This window comes from Carcharodon carcharias, chromosome 1, assembly GCF_017639515.1.
Source record: "Carcharodon carcharias isolate sCarCar2 chromosome 1, sCarCar2.pri, whole genome shotgun sequence".
In the NCBI taxonomy this organism is placed as follows: Eukaryota; Metazoa; Chordata; class Chondrichthyes; order Lamniformes; family Lamnidae; genus Carcharodon; species Carcharodon carcharias.
The window spans coordinates 195103299-195124848 of NC_054467.1; the positions used below are offsets into that span (position 1 = coordinate 195103299).

General features: G+C 43.8%; 1 protein-coding gene across 1 annotated transcript in view; it reads right to left on the bottom strand.

The window, feature by feature from the left end:
- Positions 1-21550, bottom strand: part of npr3 (natriuretic peptide receptor 3) — a 116963-nt gene that overhangs the window by 61262 nt on the left and 34151 nt on the right. The window contains exons 2-3 of the mRNA XM_041191646.1: positions 16581-16703; positions 12261-12433 (exon numbers count right to left, since the gene is read on the bottom strand). Of these exons, the coding sequence (XP_041047580.1) occupies positions 12261-12433; positions 16581-16703 (296 nt within the window). The remainder of the gene's footprint in view (positions 1-12260; positions 12434-16580; positions 16704-21550) is intronic.

The following is a 21550-nucleotide window of genomic DNA, read 5'->3' on the forward strand; positions in this document are numbered from 1 at the left end:
AAACTTTCTTTGACTCAAGGAAGCCTGGTTAAATTAGCTCCTTCTAAAAAAAAATATATTGGATGGGGAAAGGTATCCACGGGGGAAGGGATCCCTTTTAAATTAACCTTGTTGTGATTACTTTTCTCAAAGGGTTGTGAATCTGTGGAATTCACTATCTCAGAGTGCAGTGGATACTGGAAGCTGAATAAAATTAAGGAGGAGATAGACAGATTTTAAATTAGTAATGGATTGAAAGGTTAAGGGGAGAGGGTGGGAAAATGGAGTTGAGGCCAAAATGAGATCAGCCATGATCATAATGAATGGCAGGGCAGGCTCTAAGGGCTGAATTGCCTACTCCTGCTCCTAGTTATTACGTTCTTATGTGATCAACCAAGGGGGTTGAATAAAGAAGGGGGGGCAGCTCATTCCTCCTCACCCGGGAGCATAACAAAATTGGGGTCCAGTTTGGGAAGTTAACAAATTGTGGGACCTCAACCGGGGAAAACTGGTCATAACACATACCTGAACTTTTCCACCTTCCAGCCTCCACCAGAATTAAGTTCTAGGCAGGATGGCCCATGGTCAACCTTCCCGCACCGACACTAATTGAGGCCCTTAAATGGCCAATTAATGACCACTTAATGGCCTCATCCTGCCATCACGAGTAGGCCTTTTGACATGCACATCAGCTAAAACCATGCAGCCAGCTTGTCACCTCTGGGTGGGGACTCCCTCGATCAACGGCACTCAGGGGTGCCCCTGTGGCCTATTCCCCTACTCTTACTGCCAACTCCCCTGCACCCTTCACCCCACGACCCCCATCCCATTACTTACCTATGTTCTGGGTTGCTACGTAATCCTGGGACTCTGGTAGATGCTTCTCCTGCAGCCAACCACCTCAGCATGGTGCTGAGCACAAGAGCCTCTCAGTAGGTGAATCCCACCACCCCCCCTCCAACCCTCCCCGGGTCTTGATGTCAGGGGAAGACCCGCTGTCATTGTCTGATTGGCTTGTGGTTTGGAAGCCTTCCCAAAAAGAGGCTTTCCAGCTGGCAGGTAAGACCCCCGACACCTGAACAACATTCTGCTCCTTGTAGCAGCTTCCTCTCTGTCTAATTCAAACCCTGAATGTACCTGAAGTTAGTCTCTGTGGTACTTTATCATATTTAGTTTGCATCATATCAGCTATCCTCTGTTTTACTCTTACAATTAATTTGATTTGAAATATTATTCTGGATTTAGTTTTTTATATAATTCGCCATCATACATTTCTCACATCTCAGATGCTTAGGTTTCTAGGTCAAAAGCCCGTGTTTCTCTCATCTTTCACCAGACAAGCTACTCATCCATTTGCAGGCTAACTTGAATGCCATGGCATCAATGGACAGGCCAAGGTACATCCCTCACACTCATTCCCCACTCTTCTCACCCTGCAACCCCCCGCCCCACCACCACAATTTTCAGTTTCCAGCTACCCATTTTCCAGGCACAGAATTGAAGGTCAAAGATGAGTTTCCTTTGCTTTTCAGTCACCAGAACTGGGTATGGTACTCAATGTGTGGTTTGCAGAGGACACCATACAATTTGATAACAATTTCCTCTGACTTGTATCCTACTGTTTAGTTAGGCAGTTCAGCATTTGTTGGTTCGTTGCTCTGCACTGATTAGACATAATGGGCCATTGCCCCATCCACCTGCCGGAAAGCCAGTGGCAACCCTGCCGTGACCATTTCTGGGAGCCCTGATGGGATTAAATCCCTATCAGGCAGTTAACTGTGCACTACTGGGGTTCCCAGGGCCTTTAGGACGAAAATTCAGCCTCTAAGAGCTGCTGACCAATCAGATGGTTGGCAGCTCTTCAGCCACAGCAGCACCACTGGGAGCAGAGGACACTGCTGGGACTGCAGCAGGAGTGGGGCCAGGAGCAATGCTGGACACCGAGAGTACAGGTAAGTGGGCCAACCTCCTCCTAACACTCAGCATCACTCATTGGGCACCGAGCTCGTCCCTGGCCTAATTAGGGCATTGTAGCATCACAGCATCAAGACCTGGAAACTGTCCAGGAGCGCGTGCCCAACCCCGATTTGAGAATCAAACACTATATTCCTCAGTTCCTTCTCTATTTAAAAAAAAAATTCCAATCAAGTTCTTGAATCTCTTGAAACAGACTGAAATCGATTTCTGAAACACTTAGTTTCTTCATAACACAGGGCAGAAAGAGAAGCATTTTGAATATTTTAACTCCTACATGTGTATCAGGAAGAAAATTGCTTCGTGACATCTGTGGGATGTTAGGTAAGTGGAGGTTATATTTAATAATTCTGATGTAAATGTAATCATCATGCGTCAGCTGCAGAGCTGCAGGCAGTCACAGGCTCTCTCCATCTGGTTCTTAAATGTATTTAAATCTAATTGAAATGAAATGGCTGGAAGCAGCAGTTAAACTGCACCACTTTTTATTAATCTACAGTGTAATCTGAATGCACAGTTTAAATGGTCTTAATTGATTCTTGGCATATTGTTTTCTTTCATACATTTACTTCTGTACTGAATTTGTTGAATTAACACAAAGTTACAAATCAAATGTCTCTGCTCGGCCTTGCGGCTACAGCAAAGCACTGAGGCACAGCACTGGGATGTTAGGTCAGTTCACAGAGTGGATGAGTAATTTGTTCTGTTTATTTTATTGAGTGGTAAAGTCCTTTGAACCTTTCAGTTTGGTCAAATGAGCTACAATGCTGTTGTTACTCCTGTGGATGCTACTGAGGTAGTTTAAGCCCAGTTACTGTATTGATACTAAATAACATCAACATTATGAGGAGAATTTTCTCCACGTCGGGGGGCGATGGGCGGGAGCACAGCCGATCACCACCCGCGATCAGCTGGGCGCTGCCATTTTGCGTGGGACCAATTAAGGCCTGCCCAGCGTGACGCGCACGCAGAAGCGCTGAGCACTCACTGTGCGGGTAGTGAGAGGCTGAGTCGGGGCCTGCTCTCTTTCGCTCATGCACGCAAAAGAGCGTAGAAATCTCTCTGAGGCACAGAGCTGCCTCAGGGAGATTGGTTAGCTTTTTTAAAATTTCAATGAAGAAAAAAAACATTTTTAAGATGTCCCCTCATGTGACAGTGTCCTTAACAGGCCTTTGACAGTTCAGCGGGTACACAGCCGACTCTGCTGCGCGTCCGCCGAACTGAGGATTTGAATGACACACGGTGACGTTGGGATGGATGCCCAACATCACCATGCGTCATTTTACGCATCGGTAAAAGGGACCTGCCCCGTTCACCAGACAGAAGATTCTGGCCTATTTGTATTTCATAGTGTTAACTGTTGCGTTACCTTAATCCACCACTATACTTACGAGGTAGCATCATAAGATGAATTTGTTTTGGAGCCTTTCTTTAATTGGAGATCATAAGATCGTAAGATCATAGGCTGGATTTTACGGAGCGCTATGTTCCCTACCCCTAACTAAAAGTCACCAGTTCCAGCTTCCAGCTGCCGCACAGCCATTTTATGCTCAGTGGGGGTTAACTGATTAAGGGTGATACTTCTGCCCCATCTGGGGAGGCCTTATAAAGCTGCTAGCCAATCTGTGGTGCCAGGTGTGAGCAATGGCCACCCCTGAGACTACAACCTGTCTCGGATGAAGAGAAGCTCATGGAGGCTGCACTGAAGGTAAGTCAGGGATATCGGCAGGGTCTGGTTGGCAGTCCCCAGTAAGTGGGGTGAGGGTGTTGGGGCTGGACTTCAGAGGCATTGAGGGAGGGTATGACCTGAGGGGAAGTGGGAGGTGCCTCCAATGGGCAAAGGAGACTCCAAAAGGAGGAGGTCTCCCCCAGTGATCCCAGCACCAGCCAGCCCACTGAAGATACCACCCATTCTGTTGTGCAGTACCACCATGCCAGATGTGGTAGATTCAGAACTGATCTAACTGCTTAAAGCTGGGCATCCACGACGCACTGTGGGCCATCAGCGGAACTGTATTCAACTACAATCTGTAAACTCGTGGTCCAGCATATCCCCTACTCTACCATTACCATCAATCAGGGGAAACAAACCTTGATTCAACGAGTGTAGGAGAATACACCAGGAGCAGCAACATGGATACCTAAAACTGAGATTCCAATTGGGTGAAGCTACAGCACAGGACTCAATGTTGTTATCATCCTTCTATCCACACAAGATGATGGACATATCACAGAGGTGTTACAGCACAGCAGAAGGCCATTCGATCTGTTGTATCTGTGTTGGCAAATCAAATCCATTAAGAGGATGGGGTAGCCTCATATAGAGCACTTTTGCTGCTGGCTGAAATGACCAATCTGTGACAGAGTCTGTGCCACAGGTGCTGCATATTAACTGGTTCTCAGGTGTGGTTGTGGGTTGTATTCAGCATTGGTGCCTGCTGCACTGATCATCATGGTGGTGCACACCAGCCACAGACAATGTCACCATTTTCCTCTGTCATTGGCTAGTGTCTCCCAGGTAGGAAAATTGATGCTTATGGCCATCATGTCACACTTGCACATGTCCTTAAAGTGGAGTTTTGGGTGTCCCACTGGTCATCTGGCTCTGGCTACCTTGCCCTACAGAACATCCTTGGGTACACATCTGCCTCACATTCTGCAAATAGGGCTGAGCCAGTGAAGACCCCTCTGCTTGATGGGTGCTAACATACTTAGGAGGTTTGCATTCAAAAGGACTGCTGCATTCTGGATTTTGCCCTTCTATGAGACATCCAGAATGCACCACAAACAGCGAAGGTGAAAGTTGTTGAGTTTCCTTTCTTGATATCTGAAAGTCATCCATGTGTCACGACCATACAACAAGGTGCCAAGAACACAGGCCTCGATAGCCATCACCTTGGCCCTAAGAGGCAGCTTGATGTTTTTCCATGCATGTTTCATGAGTCAGCCAAAAGTGGGAGCTACTTTCCCTATGCGTGTCTCGATTTTGGTATCATGAAACAGATTGTCTGTCACCGTGGATTCAAGGTAGCCAAATCTGCTAACCACTTTCAGCAGGGTGATATTTAGACTGATCAAGAATGAAAATGTGACACCCTGTCTCATAACCATGTTTTTCTTGATGCTTATAGTAAAGGAGAACAAATTATAGGCATTGGTCGGTCCATGAATCTTTGTGGCTGAGTTTCCATGTGAGCAACTAGCACGGCATCATCATCAGGGGAGTTCTCCGACCAAGGTGTGCTATATTTTTGTTCTCACTTTCAGTCTGGACAGATTGTAGGGCTTGCTGTCTGACTTAGTTTGCAAATAAACTCCTTCTATATTTGCACGGAAGGTAAAGGTCAGGATCACGAAGAAGAACATATCAAACAAAGTGGGGGCTAGGACACAGTCCTGTTTCATTCCATTCTTCAACCTGAAGCTGTCAGAAGTGGTGTCGTCAAGCTGTGCAAGCTGTCAAGAGAGGACTACAGAGCTATATGCATACTAAAAAGTAAAAGCAGCAAGTTATAGATAGGGCTAAGTGATCATGCAACAAACCAATCAAATTGCAGCTCTACAGTCCTGCAACATCCAGTCAAGACTTGTAGTGAACAAATCAAATCTAATTGGAGGAGGAAGCTCCACAAACATCCCAATCCGCAATAATGACAGAGCTCAGCACATCAGTGCCAAAGACGAGGCTGAAGCACTAAAGTCATCTTCAGCTAGAAGTACCAAGTGGATGATCTATCTCGGCCTTCTCCTGAAGTGCCCAATATCACAGATGCCAGCCTTCAGGCCATTCTATACATTCCACATGATATCAAGAAATGGCAGAATGCACTAGTTACAGCAAAAGTTATGGACCCTGACAAAATTCTGGCAATAGCACTGAAGACTTGTGCTCCCAAATTAGCCGCACCCTTAGCCAAGCTGCTCCAGTGTAGTTACAACACTAGTAGCTACCCAACAATGTAGAAACTTGCCCAGTTAAAGCAGAACAAATGCAATCAGACCAACAACCACCCCAACAATCTACGCTCTATCATCAGCAAAGCGATAGAAAGTGTAGTCAACAATGCTATCAAATAGCACTTGCTCAGCAATAACTTACTCATTGACGCTTAGTTCCGGTTCCGCCAGGATCATTTGGTTCCAGATCTCATTGCATACCTGGTTCAAACATAGGCAAAAGAGCTGAGCTCAAGAGTAATTGCTGAGGTAGCATTGGACCGAATGTGGCTTCAAGGAGCCCTGGCAAAATTGAGATCAAAGGGAATCAGGCAGAAAGCTCTCCGCTGGTTGAAGTCATACCTAACACAAAGGAAGATGGTTTTGTATGGAGGAGGACAATCAGCTTTGCCTCAGGGCATTACTGCAGGAGTTCCTCAGGGTAGTGTCTTAGGCCCGATCATCTACAGCTGCTCCGTCAATGACCTTCCTTCCATCAAAAGGTCAGAAGTGGGGTGTTCGCTGATGATTGCACAATGTTCAGCACCATTTATGACTCCTCAGGTACTGAAGTTGTTTGTGGCCACATGCAGCAAGACCTGGACAACATTCAGGTTTGGACTGATAAATGGCAAGTAACATTCATGCCACACAAGTGCCAGGCAATGATCATCTCCAATAAAAGAATCTAACCATCACCCCTTGGCATTCAATGGCAGTATCATCACTGAAACCCCCACTATCAACATCCTGGGGGGTTACCCAGGCAAGAAGACTTCAGCCCTTGAGAGCCTTTTGGAAGCTGTGGAGGCCCGCTGTGATGTCCTCTACCCCAGCTCAGGCCGCAGGAGGGGCTGCAGCATCACCACTCCAGCTTGGTATGCGGTTGCATTGGTGGTCAGTGCTAATGTTGCACAGAAGAGATTGGCCATCCAATGCAGATAGAGGATGAATGATCTCATCTGTGCCACCAGGGTTTGACAACCATCTAATCACTCTAAACTCACACTCTCAAGCCCATCACACATTCATTGGCATCTCACTCAATGCCAGCTCAAGGGATATCACCTCTCATTCTCTCACACACACACCCTCACATCTCCATTTGGCCTCATCTCCTCTGGAGACTGCCTCCTCAGCCCTCACCATCTTGAGGCCCCTCGCACAGATCAACATTTGCCCCCACACACACCCTGGGATACCCTCCTTCCGCAGTACAGCTCTCACCCTGCAGCCTCTCCCTTTATCTGAGGCCACTTCTCCCCCTTCCCTGCAGCCATTGCAAAACCACCCACATATGGCTGATCTGGTAGGTAGAGACCTGCCTGTGAGTCCCCCTAAAAGTGGCATGGTCTGTGAAGCCTGGCGTTGACGGCTGTGAGTGCTGACTGAAACAAGGTAGGCAAAGAATCCTTGAAGTCCCGAGCGAAGTGCAGCCCGCCAATTGCACGCCTTATATATGCTTTTGTGAAACATGTTGTTGTGCTTTCCTGCCAATGTGGGCGGACAATCCAGTGAGGGCAGGGGGCGGGGGGTGGAAACGATTCCGGTGGGCTGGCCTTATAATGATATGCTGATGTATTACAATGAGTTTCCCAATGTCTAATGGCAGGGAACGCTGCCCGCCATCAGCGATCGCAAACTGGTTTCACGCGGTTGTAAAACTGGTCACGCCATATTGTCCACTCATGCTACCAAACACACCCAATGCCAGTGGGCATGGGAAATCCCAGCCTATATCACCCTTCCTTGACTGTCACTGAGTCAAACCCCTGGAACTCCCTCCCTAACAACACTGTTGGTGAACCTACACCACATGGACTGCAGCAATTAGGGAGACAGCCCACCACCACCTTCTCAAAGGCACCAAGGATGGGCAATAAATGTTGGTCTTGCCTGGACACTCATGCCATGAACAGATATAAAAAAAAACACATTGCAGGAGATGAGCATTATGTTTTTTTAAACTGTGTTTGGGCTTGTGACTTCTCTAATATGGCACTCATGGTGACAGAAGTTCATAAGCAATTTAACTCCACTTAAGGGGAAATCAGATAAGTATATGTGGAAAAATTAAATAGAAGGCTATAGTGACAGGGTTACACGAAGAAGGGTGGGAGGAAGCTTGTGTTGAGCATGAACACCATTGTAGGCCAGCAGGGCCAAATGGTCTGTTTCAGTGCTGTATATTCTGTGTAATTACATGTAATATAATTCTGGTAATGTTTTGTGGCGGACTGGGTAATCTGATATCTAATCCAGGCAGGTGTGCAGTACTCCAGGACAGTGGAAGAAGGTGATTATTAACCAAGCATGCTAACACTTTAATGGACCTTGAAAGGATAGACCAGTGATTGGGAGCTCATATTCTTTCAACTGAGTCTCAGATTACCTTATGAGTTAATACCAAAAAGATAGGAGATCCAAGCTGAACAAACACTAAGACAAACACTATTCGGCCCAGTTTGTTGCCTCTTTGAAAGATTAGTCCCACTCCCAGTCCTTCAAATGTCTGTTTCAAATCCCTTTTGAAATTTACTATTGAATCTGTTTCCACTACCTCATCAAGCAGTGGTTTTCAGATCATGAAACAAATCGCTGAGAGACTAAAGATCTCCATTTACCCTCTGGATTGTTTGATAATTATTTTTGTCAAAATTAATTTGTGTGCCAAATATGTCATAAACCAGTAAACCCATGAAAAATTGCACTACTTAAGTGATCAAGGCTGGGACCTAAATATTCAGGCCTGGTTGACATTTTGGAAAGACAGGTAGCTAGAAAAAGGTGGTGGGGTATCTCTGTTACTTAAGGATAACATTAATACAATAGTGAAAGATGACCTTATTTCTAAAGGTCAATATGCAGTATGAGTTTGGATGGAGATAAGAAATAACAAAAGTAAGAACTCGCTTGTGGGGGTTGTTTAAAAGTGCCCTAATAGTATGCACTGTAGGACAGGGTATTCTGAAAGGAATAATGAGGACTTGTAAGAAGAGTACTGCAATAATAATGGGTGATTTTAACCTTCATATAGATCAGACAAATCAGATTGGCACAGATAGCTGGAAGATGAATTCATAGAGTGCATTCAGGACAATTTCTTAGAGCAGTGTGTTCTAATGCCAACCAGGGAACAGGTTATTTTAGACCTGGCAATGTGCATTGAGGCAGGATTAATTAATGATCATATAGTAAAAGAGCTTCTAGACAGTGGTTAGAACATGAAAAAATTTTAGATTCAGTTTTAGGGTGAGAAGTGTGGGTCTACGACTAATTTCTTTAACTTCAATAAAGGCAATTACAAGGGTATGAGAGCAGAGGTGGTTAAAGTGAACTAGAAAAGTAGGTTAAAAAGAGTAGGGCAGTAGAAGAAGAGTGCCAGACATTTGAAGAGACCTTCCAAAACTCTCAGCAAAGATATATCCCATCGAGAAAGAAAGACTATACAAGGAGGATCATCTATGGTTGACTAAGTAAGTTAAGGAAAGTATCAAATTCAAAAACAAAGTATACAATAATGTAAAGATTAGTGGGACAGCAGATTGGGCAGATTTTAGAAATCAGCAAACAATAACTAAAAAAATGAGGGATGAATTAAAGTATGAAAGCTAGCTAGAAACGTAAAAACAGATGGTAAGGGTTTCTACAAATATTTTAAAAAGGAAAAGAGTAACTAAAGTGAACATTGGTCCCTTAGATGGTGGGAATGGGGAATTAATAATGGGAAACAAGAAAACGGTGGAAGCATTCAATAGGTATTTTGTATCTGCCTTAATTGTAAAAGACACAAAAACATGCAGAGTACTTGAAAATCAAGACATAAAAAGGAGGGAGGAACTTAAAACAATCACAATCACTGGGGAAAAGGTACTGGGAAAACTATCAGAACTAAAGGCTGAAAAGTTCCCCTAGACCTGATGCTTTCCATCCTAGGACCTTAAAAGAAGTGGCTGCAGAGATAGTAGACGCATCAGTTGTATTCTTCCAACATTCCATGGATTCTGGGAAGGTCCCAGCGAATTAGAAAATGGTTAATATATCGCTAAACTTTATTCAAAAAAGGAGGGAGAGAAAGCAGTCAGTTAGCCTAATGTTTGCCATTGGGAAAATGATAGAATCCATTATTAAGCAGAATAGGCATGGTTTTGTGAAAGTGAAATCATTTTTACTAATTTATTGGAGTTCTTCGAGGAACCAACAAGCAAGGTCAGTAAAAGGGAATCTGTAGATGTGGTGTACTTGGATTTCCAAAAGGCATTTTTTAAGGTGCCACACCAAAGGTTACTATACCAAATAAAAGCTCATGGTGTGGGTTGTAATATATTGGCATGGACAGAAGATTGTTTAGCTAACAGAAAGCAGAGAGTAGGGATAAATGGGTCATTTTCAGGCTGGCAAGCTGTTACTAGTGGAATGCCACAGATGACATTGCGGGAGCCTTAACTATTTATAATCCAGATCAATGACTTGGATGAAGGGACTGAATGGCTAGTTGCTAAATTTGCTGATGACACAAAGATAGGTAGGAAAGTAAATTGTCAAGAGGAAATGAGTCTACTGAGAGATTTAGGTAGGTTAAGTGAGTGGGTAAAAAGGTGGAGTATAATACGGGAAAATGTATACTTGCCCGCTTTGGCAACAAGGATAGAAAAGCAGCATATTACTTAAATGGAGAGAGATTGCAGAACTCTCAGGTACAAAGGGGTCTGGGTGTCCTGGTACATGAATCTCAAAAAGTTTGTGTGCAAGTGTAGCAAGTGATTAGGAAGACAAATGGGATGTTGCATTTATTGCAAGGGGAATCGAGCATAAAAGTAGGGAAATATTGCTGCAGCTGTCCGGGCCATTAGTTAGACCATATCTGGAGTACTGTGTACAGTTTTAGTCTCATTATTAAAGAAAGGATATAACTGCATTAGAAGCAGTTCAGAGCAGTACTTCAAATGTTCAGACTGATTGAGAACAGTGTTGAAGTCTCACCTCCCCTGCCCTTCCACTCCCCCGCACCCCACCAGCTGGGTTTCCAGAATTTTCATCTGCTGCATTCTCCATAACTTCACTCCAAAAAGAACTAGCAGTGGTATCACTAATGCAACAAGGAAGACTATGTGCCAGGCATTTATTTCAGTTGGATTTCATCTCTTAAACTCTACTGTAGATGTAATTGGACCAAAACACCTTGTCTTACACTTTCAACCTTATTTTCTCAACGATATCTATTGCTACTTTATGCTGAGCTTTGCCTATAACAAAGTCACGTTGCATTACATAGGCTGGTGTGATGTTAGGTGTGAGGCCATATGTCCCAAAGACTGGTGGATCGTATCAAACAGCACATCCCTTCACCTGTTCGCAATAGGCAAAGTACTGACCATACTCAACCAGCCCATGCTTGAAAAACTCAGAAAATAATGTCCAACATTAGATGTGATTCTACAACTAAACAATACTTACTAAATAATTCTGATTGAGATAAGAGTTACACCAACAATCAATTTATGATTATCAGTTTGGCTTGCAGTATAGCTCACTTACACATATTAGAAGCTACATTTTTTCACTCACAGGGCCCTGTCCTTTGCAAACATAAATGTCCAAATATTATACCTTTTTTAACTAAAGGAAAGCTTGAGGTACAGCCATTCCCTGCTTCATTCTCCAGGGCAATGCCTTGACCAGAGTCGGCTTGCCTGATCTGAATTTGAAAAAATCTTTGGCAGTTAACTGTTCCCTGGTGCATTCTCCATGGCAATGCCTGTACCAATCAGAATCCACTTGTCAACCAATCAGCATTTTCTTCTCATGATGTATAAATTGCTCTTTCCTTTGAGATTAAGAGCGGAATTTTCCGCACCCACCCACCGCCAGGATCTTCCAGTCCCGCCACAAGTCAGTGGACTTCTGGCTGGGGCACTGCCCCACCCGCAGCAGGTCCCGCCCACGAGGGGGCTGGAAAATCCCAGCCTTAGTATTCTTGCGTCTGTCCTGATGAGTGCAAGACGAAATACTTCGACAGCTTGTCTCCTTTTTTAGCAATAATTAATCAATCAATATCAATCAATGTTGTTTCCTCAGCTACCACACATTCTATGTTACATTTAATTTTACTGAGTGGGCCATTTGTGAGCTAAGTAAATTGTCCTAAATTGTCAAGGCTGGAGTGACAAAGTAACTTGCTAATAGAAGTTGTTTAATGTAGCAAGGTGATCATTTTTCTAATTTGCTGTCGTACTCTTTCATTGGGAATTATGTAAGCCAACCTTCAGCCAATCCTTCCCTTCATCTCCACCTCCTAGACTTAAGTGTGCCTGATCTGAATTTACAAATGTTAAGTGGTTCTTTTTAAATTCTATAGCAGACTTACGTACATTATCATCTTCAGAGGTCAAATCATAATGATGACGCGATCTATTTCTCATGTCAGCGGCAAACTTGTAAAACTCTGGCTTTGCTGACCTCAGTAGCGTCACGGTTTGAAGTGACTGGTATGCTTCTTTGGCTTCAGGGTCAAATGTATCTCCTTGCTTCCATGAGCCATTTCCTAAGAATAAAAGAAAAGATTTTGAAGAAGGGTCTTATGGACTCAAAACATTAACTCTGTTTCTCTCTCCACAGATGCTGCCAGACCTACTGAGTTTTTCCAGAATTTTCTGTTTTTGTGTCAGATTTGCAACAATTTGCTTTTATATTATAAAATAATTTATGTAGGTTAACAGATTACAATAATGCAATCATGTTTCAACAAGTTCAAATTTGAATAGCTGTTTATCTTTCTTACTTACACACAACTGCTTCGAAAGGTCCTCATAAGGGAATGTTGTAACTGCTTCTAAGAATTTGGGCAAAGGGTCTGTAAAAATGCCAATGAGCATGTCATGGGCCTGTTTTTAGAGAAGTCCTACTCCTCCTGGCTCCACAGGACGATTTTTCTTTTGCAAAGTACTAGCTACTTGGGAGTTGGCAACCACAGGAGCTGTTAATCCTGAACAAGACAGGCTTCAACAACTGCCCAATATCCCCAAATCGTTTATGAATTTCTCAACAGCTTCCTACAATAGGAGTTAGGTGCCTTATTATCATGTTTATGAGACCTAATGACTGTTTTAGTTGTCTGCCTGGGATACCTATAATAAGGGCTGAATGAATTTAGCAGTGTGACCAATGCCTGTGCAGATTGGGCATAGACTGTCTCATTGCTAAACTTATGCCCAAGATATGGGAGGAATGCATATCAATATCTACTCTGATGAAAACATCACGACAGTTTCTTGGGTATCTGACAATTCCATTGAAGGATGAGATGATCAATATCACACACTAGCTGGAGATTCAGAAATGAAAGCCTTTTTGAAGGGGATGTCATATTGAGCTTTGAGTGTCTCCTGAATTTCATCAATTGCTTTTTGCACCAATAGGAATCCTGCCAGTCTGTGGAAGTGGATGACTCTCACTCTTTTGATTGGGAAGAATAGAAAATGCACAGTCTTTCAGAACAGTGCATTGGTGATCTACTTGCTACACTGGGGAGAATCTGTGGAAACATACTCTAGCATGAGTCAACATCTCCAGGAGAAGCTGTTGGGTGGGGCAGCAGCTTGGGAGCCTCACTAATGTGACAAAGGTCAAATGTTCCTGGCTAATAGGTGCTGGTACATAGAAATTCAAGGCAGTGGTGCCTTAACCATGCTATTTCTCCGAGTGGAACTTATTCAGCCAGCTCTTGGCACATTCCCCAATAATCTCCAGGTACCATCAGGCAGAAAGGTCTCATTAAAACCTTCTGAGTCTGTAAACCAAGAGAGTGGGCATGAGCACGTAGGGAAGAGATATTTTCAATGTATACTAATTCAAAGCCTCAAATCTAGCCTCTTCCATATTTTCATTCTCATCTTCATAACATACCAATATGACTATTCCCATTAATAGAAATATAAGACTTAGGAGCAGGAGTAGGCTATTGGGCCCTTCAAGTCTGCTCCGCCATTCAATAAGATCATGGCTGATCTGGTTGGGGTCTCAACTCTACTTTCCCATCTGCCCTCAATAACTCTTGATTCCCTTTGTCTATCAAACATGTAACTCAGCTTTAAATAATTTCAGTGACCCAGTCTCCAATACTTTGTGGAGAAGAGAATTCAACAGAAAAAAAAACGCTTCTCTGTCTTAAAAGGGAAACCTCTTAGTTTTAAATTGTGTCTCCTAGTTCTGGTCTCCCCCACAAGAGGAAATATATTCCTGGTATCCACTCTAACAAGTCCCCCCAGGACCTTGTATGTTTCATTCAGATCACCTTTCATTCTTCTAAACTCCAATGGGTAAAGACCCAACCTGATTAAGCTTTCTTCATAAAATAAGCCTTTCACCTCAGGAATGAGTTGAGTGAACCGTCTCTGAATTGCTTCCAATGCAATTGCTCTTTCAAATAAGGAGACCAAAACTGTACACAGTACTGCAGCTCTGCGGCAGCATATTAGAGCGGGGGGTGGACAGCTTCCCGCACCCGCACCCGCAACCCTCCCACCAAATGGAAGCAAACTTGGCATGGAGCCTATTCGTGGGACACCAGCTGCACTGCAGCCAGGCTAAATGGGCTGCCAAAGGGACTTCCACCTCTCACAGGGGAGGAAATCCCACCCTCAAGAGCTGCAAGGAAATCAGATTGTTTGTCAAATCCAGCAGCCCAGGCAGTGCCCACTAATGCGCTCTTGGCACCGCTGGGACTGCAAGCAGGCCCAAGGCAGCCCATGGATCCTGGAGCTAAGTAAGTCTGCAGTCTTAGGCGGAGGCAGGGTGGTGTGTTTTGTAGAGCAGGTTGGCAGGAAGCAAGAAAGGGTGCTATCTTAGGAGGGTTGCCCCTTGAAGCGCAAAGGGCACCCCCAGAAGACAGCACCCCCTTTCGTTCCCACCCACCCTGTCCACTCCAACAATATTTTGGCATGGGCAGCATATTATTTTTTTATTCGTCCGTGGAATGTATGCGTTGCTGGCTATGCCAGCATCTGTAGCCCATCCCTCACTGTTCAGAGGGCATTTAAGAGTCAACAACATTGATGTGGGTCTGGAGTTACATGTAGGCCAGACCAGGTAAGGATAGCAGATGTCTTTCCCTAAGGGGCATTAGTGAGCTGGATGGGTTTTTATAACAATTGACAATGGGTTTTATGGTCATCATTAGACTTTTAATTCCAGATTTGTATTCAATTCAAATTCTACCTTCTGCCGTGCATCACCCTGGATCTCTGGATTATCTGTCCAATGACAATGCCACTACACCATCACCTGACCATTGATTATTTATTTACATATGGCTGGCGGGCTGCCGATTTCAGCACCTGCCCACCCCTCGTATTATAGGGGCGAGCTCAGGGGTGGGCAGGAAGCTGGTGTGGTTGGCACCCACCCTATTCTACATGCCCTCCCTGTGAAAGCTCGTCCAGCTGGGACACATAAAATCCAGCCCCTGGTCTCAGTAAGGCCCTGTACAGCTGCAGTAGAACTTCCCAACCTTTATACTCTTATTTCCCTTGCAATAAACACCAACATTCTATTTGCATTCCTAATCACTTGCTGTACCTGCATCCTGACTTTTTTGTGATTCATTGTACCAGGACACCCAGATCCTTCTGTACCAGCGAGTTCTGCAATCTTTCTCCATTTAAATTGTATTCTATTTTTCTATTCTTCCTGCCAAAGTGGACAAGTACACATTTTCCCACATTATACTCCAGCTGTCAAATTTTTGCCCACTCACTTAACCTATCTATATCCCTTTGTAGACTCTTTAGCTCCTCTTGATAACTCAGTTCCCTACAAATCTTGGTGTCATCAGCAAATATCCACTTCCCCAATTCGGATCAGAACTGTGAGCAGAGATATAAAGAAATAGCAATAAAATTCCTCATTGAAACTCCAAATTACTAAATAAATTGAAACACAGCCAAAGCAACACCAGCCATTAGCAGCATCACACAAAATAAGCTCCCCAATGTGCTAAGTGCCTCAGCCACAGCTTGCTGTAACTTTTACTGCCACATTTTTAGGAGTTAGTAATTAGCTGGGTCGGCCTGAGTCTAAAATTAATGGAATTACACTGGAGGGGTTAACCATATCCTCTTGACCTCATTTACATGAGATGGATTGGGCTTCCAGTGGACACTAGTATTTCTTTTGTATAACAAAGGTGCAGATTTATTGCAGTGGGTTTGGGACAGTGGCCTCAAAGAGCCCATTCTATTCCTTTTATCACCGCAAAATGGGTAATTGTTTGAGGGGAAAATGTAGATGAAATTCAGATCCATGCATAAAGAAAGGCCAACTGGTCAATGTGCTCGAAAGCAGCTCTCACACCTAAGTACGTGTCAATGGCTGGGATTTTCCGGCCCCGTCACAAGCAGGACCTGCTGCGGGCAAGGCGGTGCCCCAGCCTGAAGTCCATTGACTTGTGGTGGGACCAGAGGATCCCAGCAGCGGGCAGGTGCGGAAAATCGCTCCCATAGTCTTCAGCTGTGCAGAGAAGAAGATTAGATGAAATAAAATAAAAAGTTCACTGTAATTTTTTTTTAACATGAGCTGCTTATCTTTGTGAACTCTTTAATATTACAATAACAAGGATAATCAGAGTTGAAATACTACTGGAAATCATTAACACTATAAAACAGTGGAATTCTTGGAGATAAACATATAATTACCATATAAGCTGCTGTTGAAGAGCTCGATGTTGAAGAATACATAGTCTCCGTTGGTCATTCCCTGTCGGTGTGCTGCAAGCATGATTTTCCGTATGGCATGACTACTCGCACACATAATCACAACTGAAGATAAAAAGCAAAGCATCTCTTTAGACAAGGAAAAGCATAAAGTTAACACTGACGCATCTTCCAAACAAGCATCTGATAAACTAACATCTTCCCCATTCATTGCTGATAATAGGACTCATGCTGGAGTGCAGTTACACAGGTGGTCTCCCAAGTAACCTTTTTTCAAATGAAAGTATTGACAGGTGGTAGTGGCAAGCTATCCAACAAAGGCAATCATCATAACCAAGCTTGGTTTTGCTCCCCTCTAATGTCTGTGCATGCGCACTATTCAGTAATGGTCACTGGATAACTGATGATGACTGACAGCCAGAGCAAGAAACCTAACTTTTTTTTCCCTAATCTTAAATACTGCAGGGCAGGATTTAATGCCATCCTGTCGGTGAGTTTGGAGATGGGAGGAGGCATTTAATCAGGCAGGAGGGTGCAGGATGGAGACCCTGCCACCTTCTCTCCTCGTCTCTGCCTGATTAAGTCTGAGGTGGGAAGGCTCATGGACAGCCTTGCTGCCCAGGCACTACCTGGTATTCAACCAGCAGTGGGCAGAAAAGTTGCCACATGGGATCCCGAAAATCAAATCCAAAAGCCACTCAGTGCCTAATCGAAGGACCCAGCATTGGGAAAGGGGGTCTTGCTCAAAGCTACCAAACTCCCCTTGCCTTCAAACCCCCTCCCACCTATCTTCCACAGCCCCAATCCTGTGACCCCCCCCCCCATTCTGCTCTCACTCACCTGTAGCCTTACTCTTTGACCCTGGGCCTCTGGTGGGTGCATTGCCAGCAGCTATCACAGCTTCAACAATGGTAGTGACGGCAATGGGGAGCTACCGGCTTCTGATTGGCTGGCAGCTCTCAGGAGCGGGGTTGGTGGAAGGACCTGCTCTCAAGTCCTTAATTCATGAGAAGGCCAGATTCCGGCCAGTTAAGTGCCTGAAGGGCACTTAATTCTTGCGAGGGGGGAGCCAACAGAGGCGATGTGAGGCTTCCACCAGTCCCCCAGCCCGTCACAAAAAAATTCATTCCATGTACACACTGTGATTAAATGGCAGCCCAGTTAAGATAAACATTGCAGAAGTTAGGGCTTGAACCTCAAATGCTTGCTCAAAATCAATGAAACTTCAGCACAAAAGGAGGTACTACTTACTCTAATCCCATTTTCCCATTGTATTTTCTAATTTTTTTTTCTCAAATGTTTTCCAATAAAACAATTTGTATTGTAGCAAAACCAAGGCACACCACAGAAGAATTATAAAACAAAATCTGACACCAAACCACATAAGGAGATATTAGGGCAGACAGCCAAAAGCTTGGCCAAAGAAATGGGTTTCATAGGAATGCCTTAAAGTAAGAAAGAGTGCTAGAGAGGCAGAGAGGTTTAGGGAGAGAATTCCAGAGCTGAGGGCCTTGGTAGCTGAAGGCCAAACTGCTAATAATGCAGTGATCAGACACACAGAGGAGACAAGAACAGGAATAGTTCAGAGACCGTAGGACTGGAGGAAGCTAAAAGAGACAGGGAGAGGCAGGCCATGGAGGAATTTGAACACAAGGGTGAGAAATTTTAAAAAAACACTGCTTTACCAGGAGCCATTGTGAGTCAGTGAGCACAGGGGCAACTGAGTTTGCATGATCTCAAGCTTACAGGTGAGAGGCCAGCCAGGTGTGTACTTTCAAATAACCATTAAAATGGTTTGATTGACATGCTTCAACATCAGTTGACTTTTGGCAAAGCATTCCATATTCTCTTAACGTTGCATGATAAGCTAGCCCCAAATCGAACATTATGTATCATACTAGGTTCTGCATTTATCAAATCAGGACAGGATACTAAAATCACTTTAAAACTCATGCTCTGCCTTTTTCCTGATTTCTCATCCACACTCAATTTTAAATAAAGTTTCATAACAAGACCAACAATCTGTACATGTCTTGTGAATAATTTAGCAATTTTGGTATGTGAATTCAAAAGCAGCCTTTTCAGGGATGCAGACACCTCAATGAAAGAACTCGTTATGGAAAGGCTATTCACAAATGCTTTGTTTCTGATAATATATAAGAATGTATGAAGCCAATAAACAAGGACAGGTCTTTTGACTCATCATACCGATCTTTCCACAGACTAGGTACAACCTATTTCATATTCTGGGCTACTAAGGAAAGACCCTGATGCCTGAAGATAATCAAGAAAAATTTCATAACACGCTAGGATAACATGGATATCCTCATAATTCCTTAATCCATTACTTCTGCTGTCCTTCAGACAACATTTGAACTAAATCCTAAAACATGTGACCATTTCAAATGATGTGAAATAAAATTATTTTCACACAGGGCCAGCAAGAAACATCTCTAACAAGAGAGAATCCAACCATCTCTCCTTGACATTCAATGGCATTACCATCGCTGAATTCCCCACTATCAACATCCCGAGGTTTACCATTGACCAGAAACTGAATTGGACTAACCATATAAATACTGTGGCTATAAGAGGTCAGAGGCTGGAAATTCTGTGGCTCCTCAAAGCCTGTCATCCATCTACAAGGCACAAGTCAGGAGTGTGATGGAATACTCTCAACTTGCTTGGATGAATGCAGCTCCAAATACACTCAAGAAGCTCAACACCATCCAGAACATAGCAGCCTGTGTGAATGGTATCCCATTCACCAATTTAACACTCACTCCCTTCACCATCGATACACAGTGGTAACAAACAACAAGATGCACAGCAGCAACTCACCAAGCCTCCTTCAACCGCACATTCCAAACATGCGAGCAATACCATCTAGAAGAACAAGGGCAGCAGATAGATGGGAACACCACCACCTGCAAGCTCCCCTCCAAGCCACACACCATCCTAACTTGGAAATACATTGGCGTTCTTTCACTGTCGCTGGATCAAAATCCTGGAACTCCCTTCCTAACAGCACTGTGGATGTATCTACACCACATGGTCTGCAGCAGTTCAAGATGCAGCTCACCACCACCTTCTCAAGGGCAATTAGGGAAAGGCAATAAATACTAGCCCAGCCAATGAAGTCCACATCCCTAAAAAATAAACTGTGCACGTTCAGGAATGGAGCTGATACCAGGATCTTGTACAATGAGTGTGCATTATTCTCAAAAAGAAAGCATATATTTTCTGTAACTTTAAGTTATTAATACTTCATCTGTTTGCAACAAAACTGATCTAACATATGACCCTCAGATATTTCAGAGTATTTACAGCCAATGAAGTACTTTTTCTAAGTGTTGTTTTTTTCTTTATTCTTTCATGGGATGTAGACATCGCTAGAAAGCCAGCATTTGTTGCCTATCCCTAATTGCATTTCAGAGAACAGTTACTGAGACAACTACATTGCTGTGGGTCTGGAGTCACAAGCAGACCAGACCGGGTAAGGATGGCAGATTTCCTTCCCTAACAGTCATTAGTGAACCAGATGGGTCTTTATGACAATCAGTAATAGTTTTGTGGTTACTAGCTTTATATTCCGTATTAATTGAATTTAAATTCCACCAGCTGCCCTGTGACTAATCCAGTGACATTACCACTGTGCCATCATTTTCCTTGGAAATATGAAACATAGCACATTGTATAAAATAGCCACAGTGACTAGACTTCAAGGAGTACATCATCAGCTGCAGTGCATTTTGGGATGTCCTGAGACCAAGAAAAATAGTAGATTAATGCAAGTTCTTTACTTTAACACAACACGAATGAAGCACTGCTGGGCTGGCCCTTTTCTTGTCTCCCCAATTTTAATTTAAACTTGAATAATCTCTATAATTATGGAAACCAAGGACAAGAACAGCAACTGACATTTAAACAGTGCCTTTAGCATATAAAAGATATACTAAAGGATTTTATATACATCAAATGAGTGCAAATTGGAGCAAAGTTAGCAGGGACAAATTCACAAAAGGCCGATTTGTCTCCTATGCTGAACACTTCAATTGAGTGGAAAGACAGAAAATAGAATGGATTTAAGAGATAAAGCTACAAAAGAAGTTGAAAACAAATCCATTCATCCTTTGAAACAAACATTACAGCCTTATTCAAAAAAAGATGTAAAGATAAGTCCAACAAGGCCATTCAGTTTAGCTTTGGTGGAGAGATACTTCTAAAAACAACGGGCGGAATTTTCCCATCCTGCCCGCAAAGGGTTCACTGCGGGTGGGAGCGGAGCATCCAGCAGCAGGCAAAAAGTTGGAAATCGACTGGCGAAAAACAGCTGGCAATTCTCCCGGTGGCTGATTAATGGCAGGCCAGTTATCCCATCAACTAGTGACATGAATGCCACTTGCATTCATTAACGTCTCATAAATGCTCATTAAAATAGCTGCTCACTGGAATCTTGTCACGTTTTCCAATCTTGCCAGCAGGAAATTAAGTTGGCGCCAAACCCGTTTGAAAAGGAGTGGCGTGCACAAGCTGACCTCAGTTCACTCATAACTTCGAGGTGAGTGCAACATCCATAGCCTACCCACCATAAAGCTGCCTTGTTACAATGAATGACACACTGCTGGGCTGTAGGGTTAGCCTGCTCATGCTCTTTGCCTACATTGTCCTGAAAAACACCACTGTGCTGCAGTACTCATGCAGGCCTCCACTTTCAGACAGTGACCCATACTGTGGCCAGGGTTGGGGAGTGCAGGGGTCATCTACTCCCGGTAGCTGAGACTGTTGTCTACAAGGACATCACTGTGCAGTGAGGTAGTCAGGCAGAACTCCACTTTCAGAAACTAGCATTTTGACCAGGGGTAGGGTGTGAGGTGAAGGTGGGGATGATGAACTAAAGGTGGGCAATGGGGAAGGAAGGCTGTGGAATGGCTGTGAGGGGGAAGGGAAAA